Source organism: Typopeltis vanoorti, chromosome 2 (genome assembly GCF_054136105.1).
Source record: "Typopeltis vanoorti isolate ZY-2024b chromosome 2, IOZ_Tvanoo_1.0, whole genome shotgun sequence".
Classification (NCBI taxonomy): Eukaryota; Metazoa; Arthropoda; class Arachnida; order Uropygi; family Thelyphonidae; genus Typopeltis; species Typopeltis vanoorti.
This window is the reverse complement of record NC_143550.1, coordinates 74927106-74939105: the sequence shown is the minus strand read 5'-3', so window position 1 is coordinate 74939105 and position 12000 is coordinate 74927106. Positions and strand designations below refer to the sequence as shown.

Sequence of the window (12000 nt, the reverse complement as noted above, 5' to 3'; positions counted from 1 at the left end):
TTCATTTCGTGGAACAGGGAGAAGGAATGAGAACAAAGGCCATCCCTGAAAGTTATGAAAGGAGGTTGTGAGCAAGATGGTGAGGAATAGTTTCTTTGCATGGAAGGTGGTTGAACAGCAGAATGCATTGCCTGATAGAGTGCTGAGAACATGAACAGTCAATGAGTTAAAGGAGAGTGGTACGACAGACTTCGTATTTTCTAGGCTGAGCCTCCACGATGTGTCTTGTGACTCCATGAAGGCCTGAATCAAATAATAATAATATACAACAGTTTTTTTACATGTCTGCTTATTTGGATGCATAAGCTGAATTTATTTAGTAAATTCTTATCTGTTTCACTTTGGATATGACTGAAAACTCACAGCTGATGACACGTCATTACATAAAAATATATAGTTTTTCAGGACAAACTGATTTTGGTTTCCTGCTCAGCATTCTCATTCCTTTTCCCAATTAAGAATCAATATCCTGCAAGATTAACAACATTCATTATCTTAGAATTTTAATTTTAATGGAAACTCACAAAAATTTTGTTTTCAAGCACTGATTTACTTACTCTGATGAACAGTCACAAGGAATTCCAACACAAGCAATTTCAAATTGGCCTCCATCATTCAGCTGTCCAGAATGAAATTCAGAAAATTTTACCATTTCTGAGCGCTCTAAATCTCTAACAGTCCACGCAGAATGTATAACCATATTATTATCTTTATCTCCTGGAAGTATAGTTGCTGAAACAGGAACAGGTATGGTGGCATAATCCTTGTATAGACTAACAGCATTACCTACCTACAAATGTTTCAATATGTATAAATATTACAAGTGGATTAAATTATTCAATATCTGTCTCACTAAGATACAACATTAATTTATTAACTCAAAAAAAAAAAAAAATTTCAATACACTAAAATATAACTATTCTTAGGAAACAGATTTTAAAAAAATTATCTACATATAAAACAATGATTAGAAAATAATTTTTATATAAAGATTGAAAGTGTTAATGTAGAATTCATTGATATACAGATAGTCCTTGACTTACAATGGGGTTCTGTTCCAACGTGTCCATCGTAAGTCGAGGACTTTTTTTTTTTTAATTCTTGATTTGTTTGATTTCTGTTATAATATTTTCATAAATTAGGTTTCTATTTAACTTAAAACGGTTAAAATTGTATAAACTTACATAAACGTTTATAAATTATTTATTAGCATATATACATATAAATACTTCATCTTCCTTTTCCCCTCTTTTACCTTGCGGTGTCGAGAGTTTTATTATTTAATCATCAGACCTCAAACCGTTCATAGGATAACATGGTCAGCCCTATGCCCTGTAGTATTGAGTTCTCAAGGCTGGTTTGCCTGCTTTGCAGGATGAAAAACCCCAGGATAAAATGGGGAAAAAACCCTACTGTCCATGCCCAAGACTGGCTAACTTGGCTATGGCTGAAGAAGATCCTTCAGCTCCTCACGTCACCGACGGGAATCAAACCTAGGACACTCCTTCCCCAGGCATACGGTTGCGAAGTGCACAGCCACTAGGCTAACCAAGCGCACATATAAATACATAAATACAAAATTAAGAAAGAAAAATTTAAGAAAAAAATACATAAACACATATCAACAATCACCATTTTTGATATATTGAAAGTTTATTTTTCAGTAGGTTAGACTATAATAAATTTAGTTTAATCCTTTATCCCAGTGAGAGCAAACAAAGTTTGTGCCTGAAAATATCTTCAGGACTGAATATAGTGTTGTACTATCTTACCTGGGTAAGTAGTACAACACCAGGCAACTCGTAGCAAAGATGGAGCAAGCTACCAACACTCCTATCCCAGTATCTCCCATAATGCAAAACACATCTCCTTGTGGATATGTATACTGTTATGCATTAAGGGATTGGCCACTACCCAGACTAGTTTCGACCTTTATTGAGGTCTCTTCAGTGGGAACCAGGCCAGGTAAGATAGTACTACACTATATTCAGTCCTAAAGATATTTTCAGGCGCAAACTTTGTTTGCTCTCACTGGGATAAAGGATTAAACTAAATTTATTATAGTCTAACCTAGTGAAAAATAAACTTTCAACATCTTTCTCTAAATCCAGAGTAATTTAATAAAAAAAAGGTGGCAAACCTTTTGGCAAATCCTATAGGTAAAGATGACCTGCTACTGCTTTATGGGAGATACTGGGATAGGAGTGTTGGTAGGTTGCTCCACCTTTGCTACGAGTTGCACTACTTACCCAGGTAAGATAGTACAACACTATATTCAGTCCTGAAGATATTTTCAGGCGCAAACTTTGTTTGCTCTCACTGGGATAAAGGATTAAACTAAATTATTATTATTATTTTTGATATGTGTTTATTTCAGATTTTTCTTGAAAATTTCAGCAGTTTCAAAATTGACACTAGCCACTTCTCCCATTATTCATACGTTATGTAAATTAAATCGGCTTTTGAATCGATAAAACCAACCTTGACTAGTGTTAAATGTATGCTCGCCATATTTATCTTCTTGTTGTTTATTTAAATTGTCAAATAGGCTGCGTGCTTTTGTTTGAATTGTAAACAAACTGAAAGGAATATTCTTGTTGATTTGATCATCTATCCATATCGTTAAAAGCTTCTCCATTTCATGAATTGGCCCTTCTCTTTTTTTTGTTAAAATTATACATTTCATACTAACTGCCTCCTTTTTTATTCTTGATTTATCTTTTATAATTGTGGAAACAGATGAATGTGATAGTTTTTCTTCTTGCGCTATTTCACTGACTTTCTTTCCGTTGCCATATGCTTTAATCACCTTCATTTTAACATTTAAACTTAAAGCTATCCACGCCTTTTTTTATGTTGGAATTTTAATGAGTAGTATTACTTCTCTTACTGGACATGATAGGGTTACGACGAGATACAAAAATTGCAACAACAGAAACGAACACTTAGACAGCTGATTAGCAACTAAAGTGTCAAAGGCTTGATAAGTTAGAAGTGGGTGAATCATAGCAGCAGCAGCTATTGCGTATTGGTGATAGGCTTTGCTTGTCGACTAATGACGACTCTGCAATGTGTATATAAGTCTTCTTTTTCTTCCCATCAGGTATTAGGCCTAGTGGCCTGTTATGGAGCTCTCTTTAGCCCTTTTAAGCAGTACCCATCCCGAGGATAAGGTGGCTAGCCCTATGCCTCCCAGTGTGTTCTATGTCTTAGCTATGTGTGTTCGTGGGGCCAGTTACCTACTTGCAGGAGGAAAAACCCCAGATAAACTGGGGAGAAAAATCCTGCAGTCTACGCCCAAGACCGGCTAACTTGGCTATGTCTGAGAAAGATCCTTAAGCTCCTCATGTCGGCACCGGAAATCGAACCCAGGACACGCCTTTCTCAGTCATATGGTTGCGAAGCACATAGCCACTTGACTAAATGCACGGACTTATACAAAAGTAATGTGATATATATGTATGTATATGCTGGCGACAAAGTTAAATTAGAGAATTTTTAATAATAATTTTTGGCTGCCGTAAGTCAAGGACTACCTGTATTAATAAATAATACCAATGTGAACTTAATAAACAAGACGACCACACAAAATGCAAATGACTGCTATACATGTAATGCATACATATATATATATATATATATATATATTCTAATTCATTTACTAGGTGAAAATGATATGGAAATTAATAAGGTTTGAATGACTAAACACTGAGAATAATAAAGAATGGGGTTTAATAGGAACACTACTGTTTCATATACTACTACTGATAAACAACTTCTTCAGGCATCTAACTACAAAGAATTATATACACAAAAAACTACAGAAACATTACATAATAATGACAATAGATCTACTATAAACTGGTATAGTTTAAACTGGATCACGTGATACATTTCAAGCTGTATGTAACTGCATGTGAGAAATATTGAGAGAACGCCAGTACTGAACAGTAGAAATGTGCGTATCAGATAAATTGTAGCTCAAGCTATTATTCAGGTGGGTTGAATCAAGTGAAATTTCTTTAAATTCGAGAATGCATCTCTCAAGTTCATTATAACACTTATGTATGTTTGAAGTTTGAGACCAGTCCATAAGATGCTGGCAGCTTTTGTCAGAGTTTATAGAGAATAAGATGTGGCTGGAGAAAGTGATTGCTTGGGTTCTGTTGTAGGAAATATCTCTTTGATGTTCCTCGACACGGAAAAGGATAGATTTATCCATCTGACCATAGTAAGGCTTTCCACAATTACACATAATCTTGTAAACTCCTGGGTACTGAAGGAAATGATGTTTTTCTTAAGGTCAACTAAGGATGGAATAGAGTTTAGGAAATGTAGTGAAACACGTTCTGATGTTGAATTCCTTAAGAATTTTAGCTAGTTTGGGAGAGAGGGAACTGATAAAAGTTACATACAGCTGGAACTGTAGCACGTAATCCAGTTTAAACTATACCACAGTTCATACTAGATCTGTTGTTGTTATTATGTAACGTTTCTGTAGTTTTCTGTGTATAAAATTCTTTGTAGTTAGACACCTGAAGAAGTTGTTTATCAACGGTTTGGATGACTAAACGGTGTTTAGTAATCCAAACCTTATTAATTTCCATATCATTTTCACCGAGTAAATGAATTCAAATATCATAATTTATGATGAGGATATACATTTTCTCATCAAGGATTATCAGAAAACTCTCAGAAGCATTGGATTATTCATCAACAGAGTAGTTTTCCTCAAAAGATGTAAGTCCAACTCAATCATACCTCGTTTTCTTAATTTCGAGGAATCAATTAAAACAATCCAAGCTCAAAGAATTTACCATATGGCTAAACTGGAACTTCTGTCAGAACGTATCGTAGACACCAAAAGTAACCTAGCCTCTCTTTTCTCTAAATTACTTAAGTGGTTTTCTAGTGAAGACTTAAAGAAGTCTTCACTAGAAAACCACTTAAGTAATTCTCTTGACAATTTGTCTTGGAACAAAACAAAAGAAATTAGTGCACTTCAAGCTTCAAAATCCCAAAACGCAAATAAAATTAAACTTATCAAAAAATTCGATTATCTAAGTCACAAGCAAGATCATTCCTCATCTCGTTATGCCTCTACCTTTTCAAAAAAAGTAGTTATGAACAAATCACCTCATTCTCTTTCATCGGCGGAAGAAAGTGTTCTTGCAAAAGGCCTCAATTTCGTTCTTGCACCTATTTCCATTCCAAAAGAACTTTTCCTTACAAAGATAGAAAAAGTTGCATCCCCTCTGCCAACCCAAGAAGCAAACTTTCTACGTATAAATGCTATATTCATGATAAATAATGCTAGACCCCCCCCCACTACTGAGAACATTTCTCATAGTGAAAGATTAGCCATTAAAAACTTAAAGAAAAATAAAGACATAATTCTTCCAGTTGATAAAGGGAATGCCACAGTCATCCTGAACAAAACTGACTACCGCAACAAAATACTTGAATTATTGGAGACAGACACTTACTCTGAAGTTAATAATGATCCAACAAGAGAATTTCATAACAGAACCAACAATCTTCTAAAAACTACTTCAGAATTACCAAGGCGCATCTGTCTTTCTCTCAGATCTGTTTATCCTTTAATTCCACGATTATACGGCTTTCCGAAAATCCATAAAATTAATACTCCCCTAAGACCAATAATTGAAGGTATCGACTCACCAATTTACAATGTGTCTAAATATCTCATCTCTTCCTTAAGACACCTAACAGGAAAATCTTCTTCTTATATAAAAAATTCCGCTGACTAATTTTACTTCGTTTCGAAGGTAAAAAACCTCAAACTAAACAAATCAGATTTAATGGCAAGTTCTAACATAGTGTCTCTTTTCACAAATGTTCCTACCCAAGAAGTTCTCAATCTCCTTAAGAGTAAATTATCTAAGAAAATCTTTGCCTTACTCTCACACTGTGTCAATTCAGGATACTTTAGATTTGAAGACAAGATGTTTAAACAAAATTCAGGATTAGCCATGGGCAGCCCGTTCATAGCAAATATTTTTCTTGAAGACTTTGAAGAAAAAGCAATTAGTTCGTCTACACTAAAACCTAAAATCTGGCTGTGTTTTATTGATGATGTTTTCCTCATTTGGGAGCACAGCCTAGATAACCTTAACATTTTTCTGCATCATCTCAACAACTTTCACCAAGATTAAATTCAAGCTATGAACTAGAGACCAACAACTGTCTCGCTTGTTTAGACTTAAAACTTACAAGATGCTCTGACAATATCAAAATCTCCATCTTCAGAAAGACTACACATAAAGACAGATACCTTCATGCATCCTCCCATCACTACCCTCCACAGAAATTTGGCATTATATCCACCCTGGCACATCGAGCCAGATCATTATTATCAGATGAGATAGAACTTCAAAATGAACTTAATTTTCTAAAAAGGACTTTTCTCAACAATGGTTTCTCTCTAAAAAATATTGAAAATTTTCTTTTTGCCATTGTCAACCTACTACGTAAGACTCATCCCCCCCAAGAGCGTATATCTCTTTGGCTTTTATCAGTTCTCTCTTTCCAAAACTAGCTAAAATTCTTAAGGAATTCAACATCAAAACATGTTTCACTACGTTTCCTTTCATTTAACTCCATTCCATCCTCAGTCGACCTAAAGAAAAACATCATTTCCTTCAGTACCCAGGAGTTTACAAGATTATGTGCAATTGTGGAAAGCCTTATTACGGTCAGACGGATAAATCTATCCTTTTCCGTGTCGAGGAACATCAAAGAGATATTTCCTACAACAGAACCGAGCTAGCGCTCTCCCCAGTCACATCCTATTCTCTATAAACTCCGACAAAAGCCACCAACATCTTATAGACTGGTCTCAAACTTCAAACATACATAAATGTTATAATGAACTTGAGACGCATTCTCGAATCTAAAGAAATTTCACTTGATTCAATCCACCTGAATAATAGCCTGAGCAACAATTTATCTGATACGCACATTTCTACTGTTCAGTACTGGCGTTCTTGCAATATCTCTCACACGCAGTTACATACAGCTGGAACTGTAGCACGTAATCCAGTTTAAACTATACCGCAGTTTATACTAGATCTGTTGCCGTTATTATGTAATGTTTCTGTAGTTTTTTGTGTATATAATTCTTTGTAGTTAGACACCAGAAGAAGCTGGTTATTAACGAAACTAGCAGTGTTCCTAAACCCCATTCTGTTTCTCGGTGTTTAGCCATTCAAACCTTATTAATTTCCATATATATATATATATATATATATATATATATATATATATATATACAGTAAGCGATATCTGGCAATTTGTTATCCAGCCATTCTCTTTCATTAAAATGTATGGAGTTTCTTAAAAAGAGTTCAAAAAACTAGCCAATACCAATGTCTGAGCTAATAAACTAAGTCCAAAAACATGTTTTTTAATAGTGTGTAGGATAGCATACCTGTTAAAATTTCTGTCCCAACAGCACATTTTTACTTAAGAAACGTGTTCATCTCTTCACATAGCACCTTATGGTAGTTTTCAGCTAAGCTATGCTTCTAATTAGGTTCAAGAGCTCATTTTAGTGAGTATAGGAGTGGTGAACCTGAGGTACATGATACTGGACCTCAGGTTCCCCCAATGCTATTATTCTTCGAGGGCTAGGGATGAATCCCTCCTTTCCCGCTAATAGAGTATTCAAGGGCTAGGGATAAATCTCTCCTACTTTTTTTTTTTAGTCTCTTACAGCAGGAATCTGACTTCTCTCCCAAGTATTTGCCTTACCAAGTTTGGCTAAACACACAAAAGAAGGCAATGGCAAACCACTTCTGTATATATTTTGCCAAGAAACTTAAGCCTCTTCAGTACAGAGGCTTAAGTTACTGCGATATGGTGTCAGAAGATAAGATACCCAGATTGGAAGGCACTAAAATGGCTACTGGGGAATTGCAGAGGGAGTAATGATATTAACAAGCTGGAAGTTCTACTTCTGATACAATTAATTTCAGAGGATGTCTCTGCTTTACTCTGATTTACATAAAATAATCTGGAATGTAAGAAGCATGTTTCAAGGAAATGAAACAAATTAGAAGAACTGAAGTTAAAATTTTAGGAATTAGTGAACTGAAATGGATAGGAATAGGGTCACTTTGATACTAATGATTTCATGATTTATTACTCTAGAGATGAAAGTTTTAGAAGAAATGGAGTAACATTCATAGAAGAGAGTATGGAAAATGAATTTTGGGTTACAGCCCAGTGTCTGACAGAATAATTCTAATCAGAATAAAGGCATATCCAGTGAATATCATATCCATAGAGATGTATGCACCTACTACAAGTGCAAGTGAAGATTTTACAGTAGACTGCAACAAATAGTGTACAGTAGTGTACAGTATCAGTAGAAAATCTGATAAAACAGATTTTCTACAGATGTTATGTGATTGGAATGCAAAAGTGGGAGAAAAAGAATAACGAAGCATCGTTGGAAAATTTGGTTTGGGACTGAGGAATGAAGCAGGAGAAAGGATGTTGGAGTTTTATGTTGAAAACAGTTTCTTTATTGCAGACACTTACTTTCAACAACATAAAACTGTACACATAGAATGCCAAACAGTAATTATATTGTTGCCAACAGAAGGTGGAGAAGTGCCAAACACAGTCAAAAGTTTTCAAGGCAGCAAAAACACAGTCATGTGTTTTTGCTGCCTTGAAAAACACAGAAGGAAAAAAAAAAAGACTGTATCAAATTTTATTTAAATCATATAAATGAAGCATTCAAAGTAGATATCAGAAATAAATTAAAAAGTTTGGAGATTACCACAAGAGAATTGTTAGAACTATGGGAATCATATTGCCTAATGATGCACATTTAATTACATGCATCATTAGGCATGTTACATGCGGTCCCTACGTTGTTGCGTAAACTCCAATTATATACAGAGTTTACACAACAATGTAGAGACTGCATATAACATTCCTATTGATACACATGATTAAACTATCATTCCAGTCTTTTAAATTTATAGAAATAGCAGCTGTTGGGAAAAGTTTAGTTGTTTTTCCTTATGCTAAATAACCTTCTAAAGATGCCATCAGCCATATAGACAGTGAAAGATGTTGACAAAATACTGTATATTCAGTGCTAATAAAAAAAAACATATGTGGGTTTAAAACTTAGTTATTTATTATTCATTCTCACATTCAATTTTGTTTTTCTTTTTATAGATGAGTATTATGAAAGCAATCATCTGGAATTCGATCCTCTAACCAAGACTTCTGAATTATGTCACATAACCACTGTAAAACTTTTATATCTTCATATTTGAGCATTTCTGATAGAATTTCGTCTACTCCAGGTGACTTTCCACAGCTCAGGTTTTAGACAATGTGTTCTACCTAAGTACTGATATGTACTTCTGACTGCATTCCTCTTGAATGTTTTCTATCAGTGTGCTGTCACTTGTTTCATTTAGCAATCTTTCCATTACTCCACATCCCAGAAACTAATTTCCAAGTAATTAGGTTCTCCTTAGAATATCCCTAGGTTTCATGTCTCATTCTTGACTCCTTTAAGAGTACTCTTTCCTCCATGTTGGTAGCTCAGTTGGCAGAGCAGTGAACTGTAGATGTTGACAATGCAGTTATCTATAGAAATTATTATTAGTAGTAATAATAATTTCTAAACTTTTTCAATAGCATATTTTGCCATCTTCCTGATATATATTTTCAATGTTCTTACCAAAGTCTTCCTATGCCTTTCATTTAGCTAGTTTTACACAGTTCTTCACTTTTCTGTGTTCTCTCAAAGCACATACTGACTTACCCTACATGAACTTTCAATATGCTTTTTTCTTTTCCTTGACTACCTTAACTTTTTAGCTTCCTGAGTCCACCAAGAAGTTCTGATCTTTCTCATACAGCCACACAACATGCCTCTTTGGCTGAATCAATCAGCTTTCTTCAAGGTTTGCAGTGCATCTCCAGAAAAAAGCTGATTGATTCAGCCAAAGAGGCATGTTGTGTGGCTGTATGAGAAAGATCAGAACTTCGTGGTGGACTCAGGAAGCTAAAAAGTTAAGGTAGTCAAGGAAAAGAAAAAAGTATATTGAAAGCTATGCAAAAAAATAACGGATATGCATAGATATAAAAATAACTGATATAACAATACCTGACATTGAATTAATACAAGAAAGAAGAAATTGGGGGGAGGGGGGGTCGGTTGCATAAGACATTTTCTTATGCAACCGACAGAAGCTCAAAACCTAAAAATAGCCTAAAATTTAGGCCTCATCTTATATGCCAGTCGTCCTATATGCTAACATATATGGTAATTCTGCTATTAATGCTTTTCACTTCCCTAATTTTTCTCCATCAACTATTAATAAAGTTGAAAATTTATTCAACTGGTTACCAACTATACCAGCTTTGCTTATTCTGTTGTATATTTCCATATTTAATTTGCTCATTTTACTGTAAATAGTTAAAATATTTTAGTTCTTGTAGAGAGTTCTCCATTAAACATGGAACTGATACTTTCCATGTTCTTGTCTATTTTCATAATTTTTTTTCTTTCTATTGCAGTTAACATCTCCAATTTTGATATTCAGATTTAATGCAACTGTCTTTAATAATGTGATCCATATAAATGGTGAATAACAGCAGAGGGTAAGAAAAGAGTGCACACACCTGAATTTTACAACAAACCATCTTACAGCACCTTCTTCATTTCTAATTACTAACTTACAACTTGAATATAGACAAATGTATTGTTCTGTATAATGTCTCATTTATACTATATAGCTGGAGCCTGTGAACAGCTTTTCTTTTGGAACCTTGTCATGTGCTACCTTTTCCAGATCTAAAAAAAAAAAACTTAAATAGATCCTTGTTATATTCCCATGATTTCTCAACTATCTGTCATAATGTAGAGAATTCACTGAATGAAGAGAATACCAACTGTGAAATGTTTAGGCAAATTAGTTAGGCATGTAAAAAGGTGATCTGATGGGAGACTTTAATTACAGCAATATAGAATGGAAGGAGGAGATAATGTATGGAAATAAAGAGAGCAAGTCTATGGAATTTCTGAGAGATAAGTATCTTAAGCAGCATGTGATTGAAGCAACTAGAGGCTTTAATGTTTTGGATTTGGTGATAACTTCACAAGATGTAGTTGTAAATGAACTGTTGACACTGCCGCTGGTTGGTGAGAGTGACCATGAGGTACTTGTTTGGGAAGTGATGAAACAAGAAAAGGTTACTGCCAAAAATGGACACATGCGGAAGTATAAAGTAGGTGATTATAGGAAGCTGGGTCAGCATCAGTACGTTGGGTAGATGAGCTGAGTGAAAAAAGATGGTGATGATGCATGGAAACTCACAAGGCAGTATCTGATAAAAGCAGTGTATAACATACCAAGGGTTAAGCAAGTAAATAGAGTAGGAGTGAAATGGATGAACAGTGAAATTAAGCAAGCTGTGTTGGAAAGGAAAATGTTATGGAGGAAGTACAAGACAGTTGGTGGTGTTCAAATCCATGAAGGGTATAAAATGCAGGAGAAAGGGGATGAGCATGGTAAAGAAAGAAAAGGTGTAGTATGAGAGGTCAGGCCAATGTTAACTCAGGGGAATTTTTCTGCTATATGGCAAGCAAGAGGAAGAATAATTATGGCAGATTAACACTGGTGGAGAATCATGGTGCCCAAGAACAGAACATCCATGCAGCAGAATAACACCTGCAAAGGGCATAGTGGAATTACTGAACAAGCACTTTATTAGCATATATAATACTGGTATAAACGATGCCATAGAATATATACGAGGGCTGTTCAATAAGTAATAAGACTAATTTTACTGTCGCAAAACCACTCATCACAATATTAATTTCTGTGGAATAAAGAAATGTTGTTGTCTGTATTAACAAAAGAGGTTGATAGATGGCGTGTACGGGCCGATGTGCCAGTGTCATGTGACTAAACGCAAGCTTGTTTCGGCGCGCCTACGAGCCGC

General features: G+C 34.9%; 1 protein-coding gene across 1 annotated transcript in view; it reads right to left on the bottom strand.

The window, feature by feature from the left end:
• LOC150109184 (acylamino-acid-releasing enzyme-like) overlaps nt 1–12000 on the bottom strand; it is a 467476-nt gene that overhangs the window by 433970 nt on the left and 21506 nt on the right. Inside the window, exon 2 of the mRNA XM_090411884.1 lies at nt 558–790. Within this exon, the coding sequence (XP_090268010.1) occupies nt 558–790 (233 nt within the window). The remainder of the gene's footprint in view (nt 1–557; nt 791–12000) is intronic.